The following is a 27,296-nucleotide window of genomic DNA, read 5'->3' as shown; positions in this document are numbered from 1 at the left end:
CTGCAGTCTGCCCCGGGGCTTGTGGAGACTAGGGCAGCAGTGGAGAAGCTAATGGGGCATGAGTTCCCATGTGGTGGACCTTGGGTGCCTGACTTAGGAAACTGGACTTAATTCTGTAGACAGTAAGTAGATATGGAGGGTTACCACGTAACAAAAATGCCATGTTTTGGGAAGATGTATCTGGGTGTGGGGGGTAGGGCTAGAAACGGAAATCGGTTAAGGGTCAGACGCACTGGGAATGTGGAAGCAGAGCTAGAAAGAGATGGAATGGAGACACATTACTGAGGAACAACAGTGAGAACTTCGTGACAGAGGAACACATTTTCCAAAAACTGATGAGCTGTCTTTTCCAGCCCTTCCACTGTAAAGCTAGCTCTAGGGGCATAAAGAGGAACTAAGAGAAATTCTGTTTTACAAGGACAGGTGGCTGGAACCACACATGGTCAGAATAGGACTGGCAGACACACTGACTTGATGCTGAGGGCCTGACCTGAATCTTTAAAATTCCCTACAGCTTTTGAGGAGAAATTGCCTGGGCGGGAATAAGCAGGAAAAGTAAAAGATGGTGGTCATAAGCCCAAACCAGAACGAGGAGTCTAATGAACCCCAACATCCTCATCACCTGGCTTCAACAACGATCCATATTTCATCATGTGGCTTTCGTCATTTTCCCACAGCTCTAGTCCACATTCATGTGCTGCAGGAATGTAGCCGGATCCAGTGAAAGGTAAAACCCATACATTTAAATGGTTTGAATCTTGGTTCTTGTCCTATTGGGATGTCAGCAGTTCCAAATACAGGTGTTCACAGGTTATGCAAAGAGCATAACCATTCTGATCTCCTGCCCCAGGCTGCTCCCTGGCTTCTGACTCCATGATCATACAAAGTATGCTTAGTGTGGGGAGATTAAGTCCAGGCAGAGAAGACCTTCACGAAAGGCTATTCCTTGGAAAAAAACTGGCCCCATAATCATACTCCTTCTAGATGTTACCAGATTCAATAATTGCAACTCCCATCTTATCGGAGTAAAAAACAGGCAGTTCTGACCTTGGAGAGGAGGGGGAACCATCACCCCACCACAGCAGAGCCTGACGCCCAGTTGGCAGAGGTCCTTGGAAAAGGGGAGAGGCCGGTGGCACCGAGCTCTACTGTGGCCAAGTACCTCATCAGCTCCGGGGTGTTAATGGTGCACGTCAGAGAACACTGGTACCTTAAATTAACCCTACACTCAAGTCAGCGCACGTTCCCATGGGGCAAAGAAATCTGTCTGCTTCTATGAAGCACATCACAAAGCTCATCTTTTGTACAACAGCTGTAAGAAAATCACCATACATGGAAATACATATGAAAATACGCCAGGAGCCCTCAGTGGAAATGCCAAGGGCTAGTCCGAAGCTTACCGGTCCAGATGGGAAAATGGGCTGCTTGCGACAATGTTCTATTCCCCTGGGGGTTTCTGTCAGTGAGCATGTGATATGACTGCACGACCAATCTCTGCTTGGTTATACTTTGTGCACTTAGCCTTCCACAGAAGCTAAGAGGCTCTTCCTGCAGAGGCCACCACCTTAAAAATAGAGGCACCACCATAAACAACATCAACACGAGAGTTTAAAGGAGTAACGAGTCCTTTAGTTGGGTCTGTGTGCTGGTTTCTTACACGAAGTTGGCACTGCTGTCCAACCGTGGAGCGGGCCAGAGACCACACCGACAACATGAAGGGTATTTCTAGAAAGACAGGCCAAGTACAACTGTGTGCAGGACAAACAGGATAATTTTATTCTTATGTTTCCTTAAAATAAAAATACAGAACTTTTACAATTCACTATGATTAGACGTGATTTATATTTTAACATTTTTTTTTTTTTTAACAAATGACAACGGAAAGAAAGAACTAGTACAAATTATAAACCTACTGGAGCAAAGAGAAACTATCTTTCTGATCAAAACATGTGCCACAGCCAAACCTCCTCAGAAAACTTTCTAAGATTTCTTAGCTAAACTTTCTCAGAGGGTTTGCGGGAAGCCTTTAATCTCAAATATTTAAACTATTTTTGTGACCACTAAATGCCTTCACCAACTTGTTAATCAAACGCTTCCTACATTTAGGAAGCAATGACCAAGTGGCCTGAAACACATTAAGTCTTGATCCTAGTTTTCCAGCTATAAATTATTAATATTTCAAGAAAACAAAGTATTTTCTAAGCACAGAAGCTTTCTAAAAAACTTCAATTACCATTTCTGGCTCAGTACCTGACTGAAATGTTCAAATGTTTATATTGCACACAAAAAAATCTGAGCAGCATACTGTGTGTGTGTGTGAGAAGCTGATGAAAAAGAAGACTGGGGAAAAAACCCTAAATTGTGTCCCATTTACATGATTTAAATATATAGTTTCTATATCTTTAATTAATAGAAGTAAAAAGGTAAACTTTAGAACAGCACAGAAATACAAATCATTAGAGTTTTACAAAATATACTCAACCCCTATACGTGCACAATCTTTTTAATTCTGGAGTTACCATACAAGGGAGGAGCTAATTTCTTCCCCTTCATACGAAAGCAGGAAGTCACACGTACAAAGTTATTTATATGAAAACAATAAAGATCCACATTCCTCTTCTTTGTCCTTGACAAATATTTATGGAATGTTGGAAATTATGAAAAAACAATTCCAATGTCACGAAGTCCAAAGACCTGGAATGAAATACTCCCAGTGGCACACTGCGTTGCACAGAATGACAATCCTCTTCTAGAAACCAGGGCTGCGCTCCCTGTCAGCTTTAATGGCTGCCCACCGACCTGGGTGGAAAGGCCATGAATGCTGGGCCACCTCTGGTGGCATGCAAATGTTGATGCCATCTCGAGTCCCAACCAGCTCCCTGATAAAATAATGGACAACATGTAGCAGCTACTGTCCTAACAGGCTACTCGCCCCAACCGCTGACAAGGATAAAAGTTCATGCGGTTCAAGATCAGTCCACTGCCCCTTCCAGAGCTGAACGCTCCCCAACTCGTCACCAGGCCCAGAGGGAAACACGGGCTGTAACTTCCACAAAACAAAGTAAGAACAAAACCTGCCTGCCAGGAAGATAATATTATAGCTTCATTTTCAAACTTGTAACCAGTAGATTAAAATCCTAACTTCTCTGTAAAAGAATTCTTGTAACTTTCAGCACATTAAATACTGTGTCCTCAGAATACCTTCATTCAGATTGTAAGTACCTTGTTCCTCAATTTTGTGACTTCTAACTTCTCTCCCTTCCAAATTTGCTTTCTTCTTACGTTTCTAAAGTAAATTATCATAAAAAAAAAATCCAATGCTTAATATAGAACTGAGAAAGCAAGATAAGATTGAGGAAATCACGTCATATGCTCTGGTTTGCTGCCTGAGGATATTTCTGCTGTTTCTTAAAGCAAAAAGTAGCTAAGGATTGTTTTAGAGCTTGGGCACTAACTAGTAAATCACTAGGGGATCTGGAGATAGACTATTCATCCTGGTTATGTGAGTCAAATGCATACGCGAGATAACTCTGAGCCTCACTCTTGACATGCAACTTTTTCTCTTAACGCAGGTCGGGTAGCCTTAACTCTTTTCCTTCCCTATGTCAATTGTCATCACAATGCCTTAGTAGGAACTAAATGCCAGGGACTTTTCCCCAGCACTACTTTTAAGTTACCTAGATAGCAGTGAGGCCACCGCCAAGCTATAGATGCAGTCTGTGTGGCTGGCACACCCTGGAAAGGCCTGGCTGACCCTAGCTCCCCCAGGCCTACTTACCAATACTCAGTTCTTAGACACAAAGGGACTGGAGTAAGTGTGGCCAAAGCAGAACATCCACCTTTACCGGTGCTATGTCTAAAGATGGCCCCATGTTGGCTCCCGTGGCTCACAGAACCAGGAAGGCTACAGCTTCTGGGGCTGGCCACTCAGCTGAAGCCTGGAATCCAAGTCACAAGCACGCGGGCTCCCAGGACAAGGGGCCAAGCTTCCTGCCTTCAACTGTGCTGGCCGCCCTGGGGCCCCTGCCAACAACATATTAGCTTACGCTCCCTGAAAACTCCAATGCCTCCCAGAACCTGAAGGAAATATAGTTACAGTCTTTTGACTACTTCTCTGACAAAAGTTCTATCTTTTGAGATACTCACTTTATGCTGAAAATCAGTTAAATGACCAGCTTAAGAGCTGAACTCTGAACTAGAAAAATTAATAGCAAGTTCATGTAAAGGTATATGTTAAAATGGGGAAAAAGTGATCTTAAAGCAAAGTTAAATTTCACGTAACCATTTTTATTTCAGTGGGATAGCAACGTGTAGATTGGCCTGCTTCTGAACAGTGAGAGATGAGAGTTTACCCCAAGCCTGCAACCCAAACAAACTGGAGGATGGACCAGCGGCGTGCCGGCCGGCCTCGCAGCTGCTCTTGGCGCTGTGAAGCTTGGGCAGTAGAGAGCTAACAACTGCACACTAACACTAGACACCCCGACTAATGATGCGGCCTCATGAAACAGGATGTTAGAATGAATTCTTTATAGTCTCAGTGCAACACTAATTAAAGTTACCTTTTAAGGTGTTGTTTGGTTATTACTTTCTTCTCTTCAAATAGTATTTCCTGAGAAGGCTAACTTCCCCAGCAGAAGTGGAGTTAATAGAGTTCTCACAATAAGCCCTTTCATTGATCATCACTGAATTCTTGAGTTATTGTGCTCAAAAGGAAGTGCGCTTTTACGTTTGTCAGACTTGTGTTAAAACACAAATAGGAGATTTTAGAGACATTTAGATTATATCCCTATGTCCATTTCACATGCCCTAGAAGAATTTACTTCTTACATCAACATTTTGTAAGGGATAATCAAATATAATCACGTGTTCTCCTTAATTAGATCCCTTATTTTCCCAACACCCTATCATATGTAGATCATACTCACAACATATTTGCCAAGTGTCCTTTGTTACTGAAAAAAGTCTGTCCCCTGTAAGTACTCCCTGAGAACACCCATCCAAAGTCCCCTTGAAAAGCAAATGAGAGCTGTGCATGGCAGATACGTGAGGTCCAGCTGTATAAAAATCTTCAGTACGTAGCACACATGTGCATGTGTCTAAGGTGAAACCAGAGGTCCTTTGTGAAACAAGACTGATGTCACAGCTGTAGTTTTCTCCTCTTGCCTCTTGCTTTTCTAAACGTGAGTGAAGATGAGATTTCTATTTAATATTTATGGATCATCTCGTTTTTCTTTTATAAATACTTTTATAATGGGGTAGGGATTGATTACCGAAGGATTTTCCATCAGGGAAGTAGAAAGGCCAAGTGCCTTGAAAAGCTGTATGAAGAATAAGACTAAGAAAAAACCTGTTATGTCTGTAAACAGCCAATGGGAAACGGTTTAAAAGAAGAAATAGAAGGCACAAACTGCGGGTTAAAAAATGCTTGTAGAAGACTGCAAGATAACTAGAGTTGACAGAACTCACACCTAGGGCTTCTAAAGCCTTGCCCTAAATACACATTCTGGTTACACCACTCCAACACCACTGTGACATTCTCGATGCCTCAGAGCAAGTGCTTAGGACTGGGAAAGAATAAACTATAAACATAAAACAACACACTTCATCCTCAGAACTACTGCCTCTGGCTTTCACGTTTCTGGGAGTCAGTGAATTGATAAGTGTGTTTTGTGGGTAGAGAACCAACAAACAAAAAACCATCACATAATCAGCAAAATCACAACAAAGGGCTGGACTGTATGGCCCCTTAACTTTATAAGCACATTTTAGGGCCAACTTGAAATTAAAATAGTAAGATAACTTAATTTTACCACATATAAATTACAATGGCCACCTGGATATTCAAACAGCAAAAGAGAACAAAATTTACATAAGTAAAAACTTTTCTAAAGTAAACAAATGTAGAATATCAGGACTGAAAATTCATTAGAAGGTTCACTGTGTGTTTTAATCAGGCTCAGACTGAAATAAAAGTAGTCAATTTAAACCCCAACCTGGAAAGCCATCCCCTCTATGGCTGCGATTTCATCTCTCCAGCATCCTGTGAATTCGTTTAGACAGAGGGCAACCATCCATGTAAACAGTTCGACGTACTGGTCCCCTGCCATGGACCTGTGGCCAATGAAGAGGAACAGTCTGGGAGCAGCAGACAGACAGGGAACACTTAAACTTAAGGAAGTGACCACGGCCTCTGGACACCTTGTCAGGGCTTCCCGTCGGGCGGCTCAGTGAGACTCTGGGGGGCGGGACTGGCGAAAGTGGAAAGCCAGGAAGACATAGCTGTCTTTGCACTGGAAAAAGCTCCTCCAACTGATTGGCCTGGAGGGAGAGGAGAGGAAAAACAAAAGGAAACATGTCTTCACTTTTGTTAGGAGATACTGAAAGACCAATGCTAATAAATGTTTATTTACTGTTACACATCAGTATGTTAATAGTTACTAAAACAGCATTAAAACATCTTTTTTAACGCTTATTTTTGAAAGAGACAGAGACACAGAGTGTGAGCAGGGGAGGGGCAGAGAGAAGGAGACACAGAATCCGAAGTAGGGTCCAGGCTCTGAGTGGTCAGCAAAGAGCCTGATGCAGGGCTCTAACTCACGAACTACAAGACCATGATCTGAGCTGAAGTCGGACGCTTAACTGACTGAGCCACCCAGGCGCCCCACTAAAATACCGTTTAAGTTTCTAGGTTCAAAACAATCCCTTTCCATGGGCATATTTAGTAGGAAACTGGGTAACTTCTGGGTTAAGAGCCTACTCTCCTAAGCGTTCGTTCTGAAGGTGGTCAGCCAGTTCTTTCCTTTATATTTAGCATGCTAGGCCAGCGGTTCTCAGCACTGGCTGTGCATCAGAATCACCTGGGAGAGCTGAAAAAAAAACAAAAAACAAACTATGTGCTCTCTCGGTGGCTCACATCCAAGTTGATAACTGATAACCACCTCCCCAGGCAAGAGTGGTTAGGCTGTTCTCAGGAAATGTGCTTTTGTCATCTGAGACACTGCTGCCAGGGGCGCCTGGGTGGCTCAGTTGGTTGGGTGTCCGACTTCAGCTCAGGTCATGATCTCACAGTTTGTGAGTTCGAGCCCTGTGTCGGGCTCTGTGCTGACAGCTCAGAGCCTGGAGCCTGCTTTGGATTCTGTGTCTCCATCTCTCTCTGTCCCTAACCCACTCACATTCTGTCTCTGTCTCTCTCAAAAATAAACAAACACTTAAAAAAAAAAAAATTTGAAACGCTGCTGCCATAAATGAAGATGCCGACTGCTCCATCTGCCTCAGGTCTGTCTGTTTTGTTTTAAAGAACCTTATCTCCAAAGCTGATGTACAAGTGAAATTACTGCAGTTAAATCATATACTCCCACTATTCTTAGACAGGGGAGTGGGGAAGAGAGCTGGCCTTAGCAGCACCATCACTAATAATGAAGTAACAATCGACATCATATACCTATATGAAGTAGAATTTTTCTATTAAAAAGAATTCAAAGTAAGTTAAACGCGTAATATTGTATGGAAATAAATGTTCACATCTTAAATTCCATTCCCTGCCATGAGACAGACCCACTGATGGGCTTTGTGCTCTATGTCTGTCTTTTAAAGGGTCCACACAGTACGTATGTAGCTCACTCACCCCGATTCTAGGTACACAGAATGTTAGAGCTCAGGCCTGCACAGAAATCACCTAATTCCAAGGCTTTTGAACTGTGTACAGGAAGGGTTAGTCAACCTTTCAAGGAAGCTAAGGAAGGAGATGGCACCTATTTTTACATATTGATGTGACAAAGCAAATATGGCAAAATGTAAATAACTGGTGAACCTGAGATAATTGGGAGCATGTACACTGTTGCACCATTCAAGTCTGAAATTATATAAAAAAAAAAAAGTTAAACATATAAAAAAGGAACGAGACTTTTTTTTAGAATGGATATGGAACAAACTGCAAAGTATTTTAAGTGAAGAACACTCTGCACAAGAATGTAATATGACACCATGCTACCATTTGACAGGCTTCAGTTCTCAGGGTAACGCTGGCCTCATTAGATGAACTGGGGAGGATCATATCCCATCCACTACATTCTGAAAGAGTTTGTATAAAATTAGTATTATTCCTGGGGTGTCTGGCTGGCTCAGTCAGTTAAGCGTCCAACTCTTGGTTTTGACTCAGGTCATGATCTCATGGTTTCATGAGTTTGAGTCCCGCATAGGGCTCTGTGCTTGGAATTCTCTTTCTCAAGCTCTCTCTCTCTGTCCCTCTCCTACTCACGCTCTCTCTCAAAAATAGATAAAACTTAAAAAAAAAATTCAGTATTATTTCTTAAACATTTGATAAAATTCATAAGTGAAGCCATCTTTACCTGGATTAAATAAAAAACCTTATGGCATGGTTTTTATTTTTAATTCAATTTATTTACTAGATATAGGGCTATTCAAATTCCTGACTACTTACTGCATCAATTTTGGCAATTTGAGGTTTTTTTTTTTTTACTGTTTATTTTTGAGGTGGAGGGGCAGAGAGAGGGGAATAGAAGATCTGAAGCAGGCTCTGAGCTGACAGCAGAGAGCCTGATGCAGGGCCTGAACTCATGAACCATGAGATCATGACCTGAGCTGAAGTCAGACATTTAAGTGAGCCACCCAGGCACCGTGGCAATTTGAGTCTTTCAAATAATCTGCATATTTCATCTAAATTGTCAAAACTGGCATAAAGTTATTCACAATATTCCCTTATAATCTTTTTCATTTCTGTAAGATCTATAGTGATGTCCCCTCTTTCATTCCCAATACTGGTAACTTGTATTTTTTCTCTTATTAGTCTATGAAGGTTTTATTGATATTGTTGATCTTTTAAAAATCGCCTGTTCATTTCAGTGATTTTTTTTTACTGTATGTTAATACCTTAGAAGACAGCACTCTTAATGTCTGCTTTATTATGGTGTTCTACTACTTATACAAAAATGCAGGCAGCACAGGAAATGGGGACAAAACTCCAGTGAAATTTGAATCCTTGTAAGAGAACAGTGAATTCATCAGAAAATTGGTTTCTTTCCATCAGGTGTGGCAAAATTTGCTGAACTTTTGACATTACCTGATGTCACAAGAATTTTAACATTTTGTGAATATTTTCACAAAAACAACTTTTGTATTCAACACTCTTTTATTATAGGATACACAGATTTCTACAACTTTATGATTTTATCAATGACACACTGAGTACAGAGAAGAGATGTGTTATGATTCTAATCTGTTTCTGGCTAAGGGCATGTCTTACCAACAGCTTTTCCTGTTTGTACAACATTTCGGCTGGTTGTGACCATGACGTTTCCAATTTTTTTGCCACGTTCACTGTTTTGAACAGAACTGAGTAAAGCAAAGAAGTTTTAAGTACATTACAAAAATTCACACACAGCACCTTCTATAACCATCCCCCAAATTAGAATTGAGAAAAGAAGCTAAATTATTTGTTGTGCATCAATTAATTTAGTAAACTTTTAAGCATGTACATTTTCAGAAAATACTAAAATAACATGCAGATGAACCAAAAAAAAGGACATAAGGATGCATGGTTAATTCTCCCTACAGTTATGATTGGCTAAAGTTACTCCACCAGAATAAAAATGGCAACTCTGTTATTAGTTCACACCATTCTCTATGAGACAGCAGTGTTTTCACTCTGAAACATACACACTGCTGAGCTGAAGAATGTTATGCACATATTTGGTTACTATTTGAAGCACAAGTCTATCAAGTGGAGAAAAACAATTCCTAATTAGCAATGAAACACATGGCATAAACTCAGACATAAAAATTTTCCTAGTTTTTTTCTCTAAATACTCACTGTGAGAATCTTAACTTCATGTCTGACACTGAGTACTGGCCTTGAAAAGGATGACTGTAAAACAAAGTTTGAGTCTATTAGATTATAAGTATTTGACCAATAAAGCTGCAAAACAAAGCTGTCACAAGAAAGTATCAGTAAACCTTGCAGGGATGACTCAGCTGGGTGGTGGTGCTCTGCATGTGACAACAGGTCTTTGATCACAGCTCTCTATTTACAGTCTCGGGAGCCTCTCTGAGCTTAATTCCTCACTTGTAAAAAGGTATTTTTTTGTTTTTTTTTTTTCCTTGGAGTGCGGTGGGTGGTTTGTGTTAATGCTACACTAATGTTCTGATTTATTTGGTCTGGGGTTGGGCTAAGCATCAATGTTTATTTTTTTAAGTTTAGTTTTGAGGGAGACAGAGACAGCATGATTGGGGGAGAGACAGAGGGAGGGAAAGACAATCCCAAGCAGGCTCCATGCGGTCAGCGCAGAGCGTGATGTGGGACTCGAACTCACAAACTGTGAGATCACGACCTGAGCTGAAACCAAGAGTCAGACAGACACTTAACCAACTGAGCCACCCAGGCGCCCGCCCCTATTTGCACATTTTTAAAAACCACTGTCTTAGAATCCTTTAAAGCCCATTCCAGCTAAGCCTCTTATGAACCTGCATTAAAATCTGTAGAGTTGGTTCAGGGCACCTGGGTGGCTCAGTGCTTAAGCATCCGACTTCGGCTCAGGTCGTGATCTCACAGTATGTGAGTTCGAGCCCCACGTGGGGCTCTGTGCTGACAGCTCAGAGCCTGGAGCCTGCTTCAGATTCTGTGTCTCCTTCTCTCTTTGCCCCTCCCCAACTTGTGCCCTGTCTCTCTATGTCTCTGAAAAAATAAATAAATGTTAAAAAAAAAAAAAAAAATCTGTAGAGTTGGTTCAAATTTGAGGCACCACAGCAAATGCAGAGACTGGATAAAGATCTGACCAGAAGGGGAGGAGACCAGATGGCCCTGCATGACACACTGCGGATGGTCGCAGTGGACCCCCCAAACCCCCCACCCCAGCACCACCACCACAGTGAGGGCCACCAGGCAAACAAACTCACATCTGTTTCCCTTCATCACTCTTGAAAATACAGGCCTTGTGGTTAGTGAGGGAAAATACTTTGAACTCTCAGCTCTTTCATTTAATACTATTAAGCTGTTTTTCCCTTTTAATTCTGTTTTTACCACATTCAAATGGCAACATAGGTTTCTGCTACAGCCCAGCGTGATGATTAAATCCACCAAAATCGTTGCTGAACCTAGTCATTTTTCTTGATAGATGATATAAAGGCTAACAGACATGTTCTTTACAACCCTGCTATACTTCATCCTTGCAGATGCTTCCCCAAGTTACTACGACATAAATATCTGGATTTTGGGGGGAGGGAGAGGGAATATTCTTCATAGCACCACTTATATCACATTCCCAGTCTAGTTAACTCTGGCTCCCAAATAATACAGTAGTCAGTACAAAGTTGATTTTTGTCTGACTCTTACTGAGAAGTTTAAAATACAAATAAAAACAAACGTTCAGTGTACACCTGATAAACATTCTGTTCATCATTACAAAAACATTTTAATAGTTTAATTTAGAAAAGAAGTTCTCAGGATGTACAGTAGTTCCCCCTTATCTGCGGAGGATACACTCCGAGATCCCCAGTGGATGCCTGAAACCACAGACAGTACTGAATCCCATATAATCATTGTTTTTTCCTGTACATACATACCTGCGATAAAGTTTAATTTATAAATTAGGCACAGCGAGATTAACAAAAATTAATGATAAAACAATTATAACACTACACTGCAATCAAAGTTATGTGAATGTGGTCTTTCTCTTTTCCTCTGAAAATCTCTTCTGGCACTACATTCACCCTTCCTCCTCTGGTGATGGGAGAGGATAAAATGCCTACGCGATGAGATAAAGTGAGGTGAAGGATGTTAAGTACTGTGATGGAGCGTTAGATTGCTACTGACCTGACAATACATCACAAAAAAGATCATTTGCTTCCAGACTGCGGGTGACCCGGAGTAACTGAAACCGGAAAGTGAAGCCACGGATAAGGGGGTACTACCGCACATGTTCTATCAATGGGTCTCCTCACACTCCTCTGTTCCATTCAAAGACAACCTCATGTCATAATGGCCCCACGCCACAGCATATTTAAATGTCTTTTATGCCTACGTGGATAAAGTCTGTCAACATTCAATACTGCGACAGGTATTAAATTTTGTAGGATTTTAGAACCTGCGGTGGAAGCTAGGCTTGAGCACACACCCAGGAGTTCAAATATCAACTTTAGCTTTTCCACACTTCATGTTTTAAAATAACCTCTCAGTGGTATTTCCTTCAAGGTTTCTACCTGGTTTGACCATTCAGCTAAAGTACAGATCCAGGGAAAGGGAGAGAAGAACTGTCATGCATCGAGTATCACCATGTGCCAAGATTTCCTCTTCTGAATTATGCCAAGATCTGGGAGAAATGCAAATCCTTCCAAAAATGTCTGGAGCATTTTGTGTAAGAAGAACAGGGAAGCAGTTTTCAGCTGCTTCTCTGTATCTGGGATTTTATAATTTACTTCAGGAGATTTTTGGAGATATTCACAATGTCCTCAAAGTTAAAATACAATCCTTCTTTACATTAGGGCATACTTAGTAAATCCACCATGTTACATTCTATCAACCTTCAGAGGACGTGCTTACTTTGGATTTATTTCTGCAAGTGCCGGATGCTTGTTGCTGTTCCACACCCTGTAGTTGTGAGTATTCTTCCATGCTGTAACAAAGGTTGTCCCATAGTCCGATAGTATCTTTTCGTTATCTGTCAATCAAATATTTGAAAGTTGAGCTGGACTGTAGCCAGTCAGGGATGTGAAAATTAACAACCAAAAAGGGTGAAGGAATGGCTTTGTCCCCTCCACCCCCCTGCTTTATAGGGGAGATAGCCTACCAGATATCAGGAAACTTGGGTCTAGTTCCAGAAATCCTGTTAAGAAGCTATGTGGCCTTTGGCAAGTCACTTAATCACTCAGAACTTCATTTTCCTAACCGGAAAATAAGAGGGTTGAGCCAGATATATTCTAAGGTTCCTTATAATTCCAAAATATTTCCACGTTCTCCTTACCAAGGTTAGGAGACATAGTATTATTTAACAAAAACTGTAGGCTGGACAGTAACTGTACTGATGTATACATATGGAGTAGGCAATCAGAGCATCTTTCTGTCTTTTCACAAATTGTCATTTTTCTATTAAAAAATTAGAATGAATACATGAATTGGTTTTTTAGTCACTTTTTTCTTCTTTGCACTTTATCACACTATTTGGTGAAACTCATTCCTTAATTTCCAAGCATTTCACTGTTATTTTACTTAAATAACAAAGGAATTTTCATATTTAATGTTGAAAACTTTTCAGTTCAAAAAAAATTTTTTTAATGTTTATTTTTGAGAGAGAGACAGAGAGAGAGAGAGACAGACAGACAGACCCCGACCCAGACTCTGAAGCAGGCTCAGGCTCTAAACTGTCAGCACAGAGCCCAACGCGGGGCTCGAACTCAGACTGCGAAACCATGACCTGAGCCAAAGTTGGACACTTAATCTTAACTGATGGAGCCACCCCAGGAGCCCCACGGCTTTTTCATTATCATGAGGAAGCTTTAAGAGAGCATTTGTTCTGCTTGGAAGAACAGAAAACGTTTGGAGAATGGATTCGAATGGCTTTTTCTTCACATACTAATTATAAGTTGCTTGCTTTGAAGGTGAAACATGACTTTTGTGGCTGGGAAAAAGGAAGAGGATACACATGGCTCTAAATGCAAAATATACGGAACTTCTTTTAAGAACGTATTCCTCAAACAGTTCACTAGGCTGAATCTCCTTTAACAGCAGCATGGGCCTGAGTCAGATTATTTGAGTTTAAATCACAGCTCAGTCTCTACCAGATGGATGAGCAACCTATTTAACCTTTCTGTGTCTCACTGCCTCCCTGTAAAAAGATGACAGGGTATGTACCTCCAGGACTGTTGTGAGGTTGAAATTAGTTAGTAGACATAAGGTGCTCAAAATAAAACAGGTCCCCGCACGTATGAAATGTTCCAAAAGAAAAAGAAAAAGAAAAAGGCCAGTTACTACTATTATTCAGCACTTACAGCTATCGGGGCAAATATGTTTAAAAAGTAAATTACTCATGAAGCTAACATGACTGGTGGAGACTGGGGTTTTCTTACTAGATTACTGAATGATTCTGAACTTGAGCATTTAGTCTTGGGTGTCTCAGCCGCTAAATCTGTAGAAGAGGCAGATATCTAAAAATATCTCAAATAAGGACAGAGTGTTCCTTTATAAATGAAGCACACACCTGGAGCCTGGGTTCCAAATGTCACACACACTTCATGAACAACTAACCTGAGAGGTGACAGTGGTGGGTTGATTACAACATCTACTGACAGGACAATGTGAATGTACTTAATGTTACCACGGAACTACGTACTTCTACATGGCAAAGATGGTAAATTTTAGGTTATGTGTGTTGCACCACATTTTTAAAAACTTCCCCCAAACAGTGGTAGAGGTAATTGGAAAAAAAGGAAGAACAAAAGCTCAACACTCTTTTAACAACAACAAAAATCTACCAAATCTTTGCTACATATCCATGGTGGTAGGTGACCATGTTGCAAAAGCTCGTTGTGGAGCTTCACTTGCTTTTTATAGATTTTCTTCTCTATGGGGAATGAGATGGTTTTAGCACAGGGGTGAGTCTTTTAGCTGCTCCACCCTAACCATTTAGTAGGAATAGCTCTTAGAATGTGAAATTGGAAGGCTTAATCATTGGGAATGTGATTTCCAGTGATTTCCACCTTTTATATTTCTCTTTTCTCCCTTCACAGATCTTAAAAACATGTAAGCAGTGTTTATAAATAGCCCCCACATCCTGACATGTCCTTCCTTCCATATGGCAGAGCACAAAGCAGCCACGTAAAAGCGATGAAGACCTGGATTTACCGTCTTGGAAAGTTTTGGGTTTTTTTTAAATAAAGAAAAGCTAAGTTTCAAAAACTACTTGAAACGTGATCCACTTTTGTAAAAGGATCACCACAAATACCACAAAGCTAAAACCCAAAACATATAAACAGAAAAAGGTCTGGGAGGATATAAAGTACTCAAAATGCTAAGAGAAGTTATCTCTGTATGAGGGAGTAACAGATAAGGTTTCAAAATGAAAATGTATTTCTTATGCAATTCAAAACCTCACAAAGATTACAAAAGGAAAAACTGGCTATGTGCTCCTTACCTAACTGCAGCGTGGCAGCCAGCAGCGCGTGGATGTAGACTGCAAACTGGGCTCGGATCCATTCATCACCTCCTTCCCAGCCTGTGCCATCCAGGAAGACGTCATCTCGGTTCTCCGTCACGTGCCTCACTAGGTAATCTGCGAACCTGAGGTCTGCGGTGGTCGGGTTAAGCAGCTTCCTGAGTTCCGGATCGTGGATCTGGATCAGAGCTTCTTCCACCTAGAGGGTACCCGGATACAAGTCAGAGTCTGGCCATTCACACAGATATCCATGTAACACTTTAAAGAGTCACTACTGGGAAGCTGAAGCTGGAAATAAGAAAATACGAATAACAGCATTCTCAAAAAGTGAGGCTAAGAGGTTTTTACACTGAAGTTTTTTCTTTACTTCGAAAATCCTCATTTTATGGTTTTAGAAAACAGATACATTAATATTTGATTCTGAGTTACAAAAGTAACACATGTTGATTCTAAATATATTAGAAAATGGAAATGTGCAGTAAAAATCACCTTTGTCACACAACCAGAAATAATTACAATTTGTAAGTACAGTTGCTAAAAATCCTTCGTTGAGTACATAGATACTTTGGAATATTCTTATAATGTAATATTTGAGATACAAAGAGATATATATAACTTACAGGCTACTTTTGAAATTAACAAATAAATCACATAACTATGAACCCACCAACCAACTTCAGAACCAGAACATAACCAGTAATATTGAAGCAACTCTGTCCTTCCATCTTTACCCTCTGCCTGGGGAGGTATGGACCTATTTTTTTTTTCCCCTCAAAACTGGGACCCCCAAATTTTCATTTATCATGCTATAAACATTTTCCCATGAAGCACATTTTGGTACTTTGTATTAGATATTATATGGGGCACCTGGGTGGCTCAGTCAGTTAAGTGTCTGACTTGATTTCAGCTCAAGTCATAATCTCATAGTCATGAGATCCAGCCCTGGGTCGGGCTCTGTACTGGGCATAAAGCCTGCTCTCCCACTCTCTGCCCCACCCCACTCCTACTTTCTCTCAGACACAAAATAAACAAATATTTTAAAAAAGTTTTATTTTTGGGATGCCTAGGTGGCTCAGTCGGTTGAGCATCTGGCTTTGGCTCACATCATGATATCGTGGTTCGGTTCGTAAGTTCGAGCCCCATGTCGGGCTCTGTGCTGACAGCTCAGAGCCTGGAGCCTGCTTTGAGTCTGTGTTTCCCTCGCTCATGCTCTGTCTCTCCCTCTCTCAAAAATAAACATTAAAAAAATTTTTTTTAAGTTTTATTTTTAAAACAATTTTTAAATATTTTATGTTTATTTTTGAGAGAGAGAAAGGGAGGGAGGGAGGGAGGATGGTGGAGAGGCAGAGGAAGAGAATCCCAAGCAGGCTCTGTACTGCCAGCATAGAGCCCAATGTGGGGGCGCAAACTCACGAACCATGAGATCACGACCTGAGATGAGATCAGGAGTTGGACATCCAACCAACTGAGTCACCCAGGCGCCCCCCCCCAAAAAATGTTTTATTAAAAAACAAAACAAACAAAGTATAAAAATCCAGGCTGGGTGAAATTTTAAAAAATTACTTCAATTTAAAAAGTGAACACGTGATTTAAATTTCTCATATGTTGATGTCAAATATTTATCTGTAGCTACTTCCTCTTCATATCAGGAGCAAATTAAACAGGTTAGAAGTATTTAAATTATTTAAACAATAAACACATTTTAATTTGATATTGTAGTGGGACCAGACTGCCTGGCTTGCAATCCTGGGTCACTCCCACTTACCAGCCGTTTAATTTCCCTGCTCCTTATTTCCCAAACGTGTTAAGATCTGGACAGCATCTTATATATCTCACAGATTGTTATGAGACTTAGATCACTTAATACACCCTAAGGTGTGCAGGATGCATGGGACAGCAATTTTTACCTTTATTAGTGTTATTCCCGTGCTGTTAGAATTCCAGTTAACAAAGAAACAGGACCAGCAGCGTCAGGGACATGTACTCATATGCAAACCCACCTCCACAATGGCATCACTGAGGTGCTTCTGTTGTCGGAAGAGGATGTTAGTAGCCCCGGCAACAAATCCGCGAACGGTGACGTCAGAGAGAAGGTGGTGCTGCTGCAATGCCATATATGGCAGACACAGATATCCCTACGAGTTACGAGAATAATAGACCACATCAGAAAATGATGGGGCAGCCACCTGTTTTCAAGCTGAGACAGCCAACAGCAGGAAAGGAAACTCCCAAACTTGTCCCACCGCCATACCGTCCCTAGCACAGTTGATCTCCGACTCACTACCTTACTTATTCCAGGGAACCCTCGGGTCTTGACTGCACGGAGTCCAGTTAGTCACTAACCTCTTCCATGTGTGCTGGTCTAACATGAAAATTGTCTTACTTGATCACTTTGTTCTCGGTTCAACTTAAAAGATTTCACGGTAACTAATGAAATGGATTTTTTCAGTTAGGAAATGAAATATTAAACCCATTAAAAAAGTATGTTGTTTAGTAGAAAGCTGTTAGTTCTTCCAGGAAAATTTGAAAACACATAACCAGTGACATACTGTTATGAGAACAGCAAAGCACTGCATATGGCATTTGTTTACTTGCCCTATTGTTAAAAATCATACGAAAATATTTCAAGATATTTGCTACATGTTTAAAGCAAAGAAAAAAAAAGACACTGGCAGTAGTTATATATTTAACTTCTGTTTGAACTGGTATTTGAAAATACTGCCCTGAAAATTATAGTCGAATTGCAAACCACAGCAGGCAGTTAAGTGTATAAAAGGCAGCATATTTCCTGAGAAATAAAGCTGTTAACACTGCAATGATGAAATGAAGGAGGATATGGCATTTCTGTTGGAAGACTATCAATCAAAATAGATATCCAACAAGTGGCACAATTTGTGTAATGAAGCCAGGAGGGCAGAATTGTTGAACCCCTGAACTTGTTTTCAATCTCAAGTCCTGTGACAGTTTTACTTTTTTTTTTTCACTTCTCATCACTTTTTTTTTTTTTTTTTTGGGACAGAGAGAGACAGAGCATGAACGGGGGAGGGGCAGAGAGAGGGAGACACAGAATCGGAAACAGGCTCCAGGCTCCGAGCCATCAGCCCAGAGCCTGACGCGGGGCTCGAACTCACGGACCGCGAGATCGTGACCTGGCTGAAGTCGGACGCTTAACCGACTGCGCCACCCAGGCGCCCCTCTCATCACTTTTTTTAAACAAACACTGAACTAGAGAGCATTCTCTGGATGATGTCTTATTTTTGAGGGCAGGAGACATCTCTTTTGCTACTTCATGTTCTTCACTGTGTCCTGCGATGTGCTTTGTACCTAACAGGTTGTTGTTAAATATCTTAATATGGGAGAGAAGACTTCCAAAAGTTGGAATATAGGTCCAGTAACCTACTTTTATTCTTTTTCTTCACAGTATCTTCCTCCATTTAATAAAATGCTGACCGATAGAAACAGCAGAAATAACCCATTTATGCATTAGAGATACTCAGTACAGCACTTCTCAACCCATGCCCCTCTTGGGACTAAAGGCTGGAAAGACCCCTGTTCCTCATTCAGAATGACTCAGCTGGTAAGGCTCAGGGTTCATGCTTTACTTTGTGAGCTCTGTATTTAAAAACAGACTCCCCCTGATCCCAAGTACCTGTTTCTAAACATAAACATTACAATATTGAACTCTCTTTATATATTACACCAGCATGAAAACAAAGAAGTAGGTTTTAAAAAATCAATAGTTCAGGGGCGCCTGGGTGGCTCAGTTGGTTGAGTATCCAACTTCGGCTCAGGTCACGATCTCGCAGTTGACGAGTTCGAGCCCCGCATCGGGCTCTGTGCTAACAGTTCAGAGCCTGGAGCCTGCTTCGATTCTGTGTTTCCCTCTCTCTGCCCTCCCCCACTCATGCTGTGTCTCTGTCTCAAAAATAAAATAAACATTAAAAAAATATTTTTAAAAATCAAGAGTTCAAAGCTTTTAGAAATATTAAAAAATTACATTCCTTAAAAAACTACATGTATGCTTCTTTGACCAGCATTCTACTTCTTATATTATCCTACAGATACACCTGCTCATATGTGAGATTTATAAAGAGTTATTTATTGCAGCCTTGTTTTTTATAGCAGCAAAATATTCGAATCCTAACCATTCATGGGCAGGGAACTGAATAAATCATTTGTCTATACAATGGAACATCCTGCATTGATAAAGGATGCTCTATACAATGGAACATCCTGCACTGATAAAGGATGCAAGTCACTTCCAAGGAATAGTTGGTGAAAAAATATAAAAATGGGGTATAGGGGCGCGTGGGTGGCTCAGGTGGTTGAGCATCCGACTCAGGTAATGATCCCAGGGTTGTGAGACTAAGCCCTGTGTCAGGGCTCTGGGCTGAATGTGTGGCCTGCTTGAGATTCTCTCACTCTCTAAAATTAAAAAAAAAAAGGGGGGGGGGTATCGTCTGGTACCATTTGTGTAAAAAAGGAGGGGAAAATATCTACACACTTATGCATATATAAAATACCCCCAGAGAAAACAAAAGACTAATAATGCTGGTTACCACTGTAACCATGCTTTGGAATCTTCTGAATACTGAACCATGTGAAAGTATTACATATTTATAAAATTAATTAAAATAGTTCAAAATAGTCTTAAAATTGTGTCACAGTTACTTTTAATAAATGATCTATTTTTCCCTAAATCTTTTAGAGCTCCTTATTGTACGGTGGCAACAAGAGCACAAATCCTTTCACATAAAGCAGCCTCCATACCCAAGCCCCCTCCTGGCTTTTTACTTTTCTAGGATACTTTAATTTCCATATGTGGAGCTATAGAATAGTAAAAACAAAAATCCAGGGGCACCTGGGTGGCTCAGCCGGTTAAGCGCCGGACTTCAGCTCAGGTCATGATCCCAACAACTCAGAGCCTGAAGCCTGCTTCAGATTCTCTGTCTCCCTCTCTCTCTGCACCCCCCCCCCCCCACTCACGCTCTCTCTCAAAAATAAACATTAAAAAAAAAAATTCAAACAGTATTTGCACACCCATGTTCATAGCAGCATCATTCACAATAGCCAAAGCATGGAAGCAACTCAAATGTCCATTGACAGATGAACAGATAAAGTATGATATATGCATACAATGGAGTATTATCCAGCCTGAAAGGACAGAAATTGTGACGTATGTTACAGCATGGATGAACCTTGAGAATATTAAGTCAAACAGGCCAGTCACAAAAAGATAAATAATGTATGATTCATTTAGAGTAGTTAAAATCATAGGAACAGATGTATGGAAACCAATTTGACAATAAATTTCATATATTAAAAAAAAAAAAATCATAGGAACAGAAAGGGTGGTTGCCTAGGGTCAGGGGTAGGGGTAATGGGAGGTTATGGTTTAACGGGTATAGAGTTTCAGTTCAAGATGAGAAAGTTCTGGAGATCTATAGCACAAGGATGTGAATGTAACTTAACATTACTAAACTGTATGCTTAAAAATGCTTTAAAAAAACCAGATAAATACATATACATATATACATATACACACATATATATGTATATGTATATATTATATATTTTAACACAGTTAAGAACCAGACAAAACCCCTACATCTCTGCTTGGTAAATCTAGCAGAACTGTCATGAGCTAATAATCCATGAGCTAATAATCTGAGCTGAAAAAGCAGTGTGTCTTCTCTCTTGTGACTTAGAAAGTGCTGTAGTATGATCAAGACTGTATGCCATCTTCTCACCTCTCCTTTGGTCAGGGATGATAAACATGTTCATGAATTGGAAGCCTCCCTGGTATAGGGATGTCCATTCTCTCCACAAACTCTTATCTAGAGTTTGAAGATAATCCTAAAATTGATGTGGAAATGCAAAGGACTAAGAAACGCTTGAAGAACAATAATAAGAGGGGGAGAGCCTTTTCTCTGCCTGATAGGATATATGTACAGTGTGGGACCACCCCGGGGATAGATAAATATACCAATGGAAGAATAAGAGTCCAGAAAGACTCCTTCCTCAAACATACACAAACGAATTCCAGTTAATAATAACGAAATTGTGCAAGGCAAAACTATACAGCCTAAAATTTTTTTTATTATATTTATTTTGAGAGAGAGAGAGAGAGAGAGAGAGCGAGCGAGTGCGAGTTGGGGAGGGACAGAGAGAGAGAGAGGGAGACACAGAATCTGAAGTAGGCTCCAGGCTCTGACTTATCAGTGCTGAACCCGACACCGGGCTCGAACTCACGAGTGTGAGATCATGACCTGAGCCGAAGTCAGATGCTCAACTGACTGAGCCACCCAGGTGCCCCAAAACTACAGAGCTTTGAAAGATAACCCAGGAAACTGTCTTCATGACCTCGAGGTGGGGGTGGGGGGGATGCTTAAATAAGATTCCCAAGGCACTAACCACAAAGTAAAAAAAATGATGAACAGAAAAGGTATTTAGAATATATTAAGTCCCACAAATCAGTGACAAGGAAGTTTTTAGTTTTTTAAAAATGTTTTTATTTATTTTTGAGAGACAGTGCGAGCATGAAGGTGGGAGGAGCAAAGAGAAAGGGGGACACAGATCTGAAGCAGGCTGCAGGCTCTGAGCTGTCAGCACAGAGCCCGATGCGGGGCTTGAACCCATGAACCTCGAGATCACGACCTAAGCCAAAGTTGGACGCTTAACTAACTGAGCCACTCAGGTGCCCCAAGGACGAGTTTTGAACACATACCACAAAGGATATGGAAAGATGCTCAGCCTCAAAAGTAATTACAAAAAAAAATGCAAACCAAGAGACACAAGATACTATCAGGTTGGCTAAGTGTTAAACTAAATATTAAAAAGGCTGGCAATACCAAGTGTTGGTGAGAATGAAGAGCAATGGGAACTCACACCCTGCCTTGGGAATGGAGGACATTGCCACACCACTTTAGCAAACAATTTGGAATTCTTCTAGTAAAGCTGAGGGCACCCATTCCACATAATCCAGTATTCTTGCTTTTAAGTACTGAATGCTACAGAAACTCTGGCATGTGTCTAGCAAGACTCCTGAGTAAGATTTTCATAGCAGCATTACTTATAGTAACCAGAAACCGGCAACAATGGAGATGTCCATCCACACATCTGATTAGTTGCAGAATAGCTGAAAATGGAAAACTACACAGAAATAACAACATGCAATGTCAGGCAAAAACACGGATGAAACTAAAAACAAGGTCAAGAGGAAAAAAAAAGTGTGGTTCCAGTTACTTAAATAAAAATTCATAAACATGCATCCAGGACTTTTTGGCTAGCCAATCAAGGTATTTGTAGATTCCCTAAATTTGAAAATGACAAGCAGAGTGCCTGGGTGGCTCAGTCGGTTGAGTGTCCGACTCTTAACTTCAGCTCAGGTCAAGATCCCAGAGTCGTGGGATTGAGCCCCATGTCGGGCTCTGCACCAAGTGTGGAGCCTGCTTAAGAGTCTTTCTCTTTCTCTCTCTCCTTCCCTCTGCCCCTCTGCTCTGCTCTACTCACACATGCTCTCTAAAATGAATGAATGAATGAATGAATGTATGGATGAATAATGAAAGAAGAAAAGAAAGAGAAAGAAAACAAAATGACAAGCTGCAAGCAAGCAAACCAAATATAAGCTCAGAAGCAATAATTAAAGGAGGTTAATACATGTAGCAAAAAAAAAAATCTAGTTTCCAACTATGTATGTTTTTAACTTTTTCATAAGTTTATCGTTTTACTAAAAAAGTTAAAATAAATTAGGAATTCAAAATCAAGTGATCTTCTGATGGAGGCAATATTTTAAAAGCCAAGGGTACCAAATAGATATAATTTAAAAACCTAAGTAACTGATCTCTGAAAAAAGACACAAAAGTCTCAAAAAGAATTTAGTGGCTGCCTAAAATTATCTTCCCTATTTCTTAGATACTAAAAATAAAAATCCCTTTTATTCAATTAGAGTTGCCTCAATTGAGGGGACTTTTCATCGGAATTCCATTTATGGAAAGACCTAATTTTTACCAAATAATAAATATTATCTCATACCTGGAGAAGAGGAGGCAGAAGTGGACTCATGACACTAAAACAAGTGGGAACCCTAACTCCCAGGGCCCCAGGCCTTCGGGCTGCCCCTAACCCTAACTGCTTTGTTCCAGTATGTAGACAATTCTAGTACTCTTTGTTTTTTTTTTTTGTTTTTTTTTTAAATGTTTATTTATTTTTGAGACAGAGAGAGACAGAGCATGAACGGGGGAGGGTCAGAGAGAGGGAGACACAGAATCTGAAACAGGCTCTGGGCTCTGAGCTGTCAGCACAGAGCCTGATGCGGGGCTCGAACTCACAGACCGCGAGATCATGACCTGAGCCGAAGTCGGCCGCTTAACCAACTGAGCCACCCAGGCGCCCCAAGTACTCTTTGAATAGTAAGGTAGGAAGATTTAAAATCAGGGAAAGACATAAGAAAAACCCTCAGGATGGTCTTCCACATCTGAAAATACTACCCCAACTTGTTTAGCTTTTTTCCATTTCCCTCATTCTCCTTCAACTTTTCTCTAGTTCTAAAGTGGTCTAGTCCAGCAGAGTGTATATATGATATAGGAGAATTCTCTAATTTTCCTCCTCCTTCTTTGGTTCCCCTCATTCTTTCCCTTCACCTTATGGGTACTGTACCCAAACACTGCCTCTAATCCCATCTTCTCTCCCTCAGCACCCAGGTTTCTTCTCTACACTTCAGAAATCAACTCTCGGGACAGGTTCAAGCATATTTTAGCATCTGGGATAGATGGCAGTGATTCAGTAAGCCTCATTTCTGAGAGTGACATGAAAGGCATCATTCTCCAGCAATTTCAAGTACCAGAGAGAAGACTAGAAAGCTGGAGAGCTGAGGAATCTCTTCCAGACATAAATGTTTTTATTATGTAGAAATTTGTTTCTATTTATTCATATGCTAACTGAGTCAGGGGACTAGTCAGCTTATTATTCTCTTCAAAGCTCAATATCCTGGGGTGCCTGGGTGGCTCAGTCGGTTAAACTGCCGACTTCGGCTCAGGTCATGATCTCGCGGTCCGTGAGTTCGAGCCCCACATCGGGCTCTGTGCTGACAGCTCAGAGCCTGGAGCCTGTTTCAGATTCTGTGTCTCCCTCTCTCTGACCCTCTCCCGTTCATGCTCTGTCTCTCTCTGTCTCAAAAATAAATAAACGTTAAAAAAAAAAAAAAAAAAAAAAAAAAGCTCAATATCCTACCTTCAGGAATATTCTGCAAGCTTCTCTCTGGCTATTTTTAAAATCACTTTTAAGAACTTTGGCTAACCTAATTCCTTCTGTATAATAAATCTTTCATAATCTTCAAGAGAAAAAAAAAGCCTAAACACAATTCACTTTTAAGAATATTTCGTGTCAACTATACTTCAACTAAAAAAAAGAATATTTCACACTGCAAAGTTACTGAAAGAAATCAGCGTTTGCATTTACAATTGTGATTAAATGACAAATTAATCAGTGCATAATAAAACATAAAACCAAAAAGAAAAATGATTTACCAGCATGATAGCAGTAAGCCCATCATACACTCAGTATTGGTATAATGCACACCAACAGACTATTCTGCCAAACATGGTTTATTGACAGCCCACAAAATATATGTTTATTTTGCTTTAATTCAGCAACCTCATGGACAAAAACAAAATCCCTCCCCAGTTAATCACCCTCTTGACATCTCCGCAATGATAAAAATTAAAGGGTCAGTGGGTAATGCAGCCACGTGAAGGCTTCAAAAATATAGGCAGTTCTTACACCCTCATGGGAGTTCAGAAAACCCACAACTGGTGGCTACTGACCATACCTAGTAGAGTGAGAACCCTGAGTTTTCTCCCCAGGTTCCTAAATCCCAGCTTTAGGAAACTGTGCATTAGTTTGATCATAAAATCAATTAAGGTAATTTCAGAATCCCCTAGCAGGCCACAAAATGAACAAAGCATTTCCCATTATCTATGCAGCATTACTAACACAGGGCAAATACTTATTTGTAAAGTTGGAGAAACCCAGGAAGAATTCATCCTAGAGGAAGAAATACATGTTCAAATCAATGCTACCCATCTTCCTTTTCCACATAAAGTTTTACTTCATAGATAAAGGATGCTATTTGGAGAAAATCATAAAATTTGCTGTAGTTACTAGAAAGGTGGATCTTGCAAGACACATGGATAGAAGAACTTAGAACCTAGTATGGTACCTGGCATATGTGACACTATGGTCAGAGACAACCACGGCACTATACATATGTATCTTACGGTTTTCAAGGAAAGTTTTCAGACCTGAAAATATGTTCAATACTGTAAGTTAAATTCCAAAAGGTTGTCAGTTTCTTTAAGGGCCTCAATAAGGAACACAAGCTTTACCTTTGTGAAGATGGCCAGGGGCATGCCATACTGGTCCTCTTCCAAACCAGAAATTAGCCCTGGTATCAGGACCACCTGGCCTGTATTAGCTTGAGGTTGTACAGTAATTGGAGGACTGTCTGAGGGCACAGACTCCTTTGGAAATGAGTTTGTCTGTTCTGACCCCGCCTGTTCCTTTTCTTTCAAGGTGGGGTCCTCCAAGACACTAGGATCCAAGGTCTCCCAGTCACTTTCTGAAGATTCTGGAGATGGGCGAGAAGGAGGTTTCAAATATTGACTGGTATCATTGGGTTCCTGTCCTTTGCTGCTGTCCTCTTCCGCTTGGAGCAAAGGTTCTTCAGTCTTGATGCCAGCATCTCCTCCATGGTTCCCTGTCATGATTTTCTTAACAGTTCCTGAGTTGGTATTTAACATTTCAGGCGCGGACATAGAAACCAAATCATCTGCAGGTGGATTACTTTCATGAAGCCCAGCATCTTCAGACATACTCTTTCGGGGTCTGTACTGAGAACAGTCACTGAGACCATGTTCAATCATGCCTACAACACACAATGTTGGAGAACATCTAGGCTTACAATAAGGTGGGAGAAAATAAGAGTTGCATATTCCATTTTAATTAGAACTAGAACTCTCCTATAAAAATTTTAATAAGTTATGCTTGCATATATTTTAATTAAAGGAAAAAAAAAAGACAAGAAAAATCTCGTACAAAAGAGAGAAACTCAGGGGTGCCTGGGTGGCTCAGTTGGTTGGATGGCCGACTTTTTATTTTAGCTCAGGTAATGATCTCGTAGTTCGTGAGTCTGAGCCCCACACTCGGTTCTGTGCTGACAGGACTATAGATCCTGCATGGGATGTGTCTCCTCTCTCTGCCCCTCCCCTGCTTGTGCTCCCTCTCTCTTTTAAAAATAAACTTAGGGGCGCCTGGGTGGCTCAGTCTGTTAAGTGTCCGACTTTGGCTCAGGTCATGATCTTGCGGTTCGTGAGTTCAAGCCTCGCGTCGGGCTCCGTGCTGACAGCTCAGAACCTGGAGCCTGCTTCCGATTCTGTGTCTCCCTCTCTCTCTCTGACCCTCCCCCGTTCATGCTCTGCCTCTCTCTGTCTCAAAAATAAATAAACGTTAAAAAAAAAAAAAAAAAAGAAAACTATTTTTTATTTTTTTATTTTATTATTATTTTTTTTAATATATTTTTTTTAATGTTTATTTATTTTTGAGACAGAGAGAGGCAGAGCATGAACGGGGGAGGGTCAGAGAGAGAGGGAGACACAGAATCGGAAGCAGGCTCCAGGCTCTGGGCCATCATCAGCCCAGAGCCCGACACGGGGCTCAAACTCACAGACCGTGAGATCGTGACCTGAGCTGAAGTCGGACGCTTAACCGACTGAGCCACCCAGGCGCCCCAAAAAGAAAACTATTTTAAAAAAATAAAAATAAAAAAATAAACTTAAAACAAAAAAACAAAAGAGAGAAACCCACTGCCAAAAGAAAATCATGTTAAAATAGAAATATTTTCCCTAACAAGTTTATCCTTGAAAAATTTTTATCATTGAAAGTTCCAGTACAAGTTAAATAAAGAGTAGATACTGTTATCCTCTTACCTGGAAAAAGGGATAACACAGTCATCAGGGCACCCACCAATTTATTCACTGGAGAAATATAAAAGAGAACCTGAAATGGATTCAATCAAAATTAAATTAGAAAATCCTGGGTCTACAATATCAAAACAAAAAAGGTAGGGGGGAGTACAGA

General features: G+C 40.6%; 1 protein-coding gene across 7 annotated transcripts in view; it reads right to left on the bottom strand.

Moving 5' to 3' along the window:
* Positions 1-27,296, bottom strand: part of AVL9 (AVL9 cell migration associated) — a 77,658-nt gene that overhangs the window by 6,657 nt on the left and 43,705 nt on the right. For 2 of the 7 annotated variants that reach the window (XR_006197671.1, XR_006197673.1), the window contains exons 9-16: positions 27,146-27,215; positions 25,547-26,085; positions 17,162-17,296; positions 15,141-15,360; positions 12,554-12,671; positions 9,830-9,883; positions 9,263-9,351; positions 4,926-6,318 (exon numbers count right to left, since the gene is read on the bottom strand). Coding sequence is in view for 1 of the 7 variants with exons in the window: in XM_042921583.1 (XP_042777517.1) it covers positions 6,203-6,318; positions 9,263-9,351; positions 9,830-9,883; positions 12,554-12,671; positions 15,141-15,360; positions 17,162-17,296; positions 25,547-26,085; positions 27,146-27,215 (1,341 nt within the window). In the remaining 6 variants the exon portion in view is untranslated. Of the gene's footprint in view, positions 1-1,753; positions 6,319-9,262; positions 9,352-9,829; positions 9,884-12,553; positions 12,672-12,800; positions 12,895-12,974; positions 13,097-15,140; positions 15,361-17,161; positions 17,297-25,546; positions 26,086-27,145; positions 27,216-27,296 lie in introns of those variants that run through there. The other 5 variants (XR_006197677.1, XR_006197678.1, XM_042921583.1 and 2 more) reach the window with 5 other exon arrangements.

The sequence above is a fragment of the Panthera leo genome, chromosome A2 (assembly GCF_018350215.1).
Source record: "Panthera leo isolate Ple1 chromosome A2, P.leo_Ple1_pat1.1, whole genome shotgun sequence".
In the NCBI taxonomy this organism is placed as follows: domain Eukaryota; kingdom Metazoa; phylum Chordata; class Mammalia; order Carnivora; family Felidae; genus Panthera; species Panthera leo.
The sequence above is the reverse complement of the archived record's forward strand: the minus strand, read 5'-3'. Positions and strand labels throughout refer to the sequence as shown.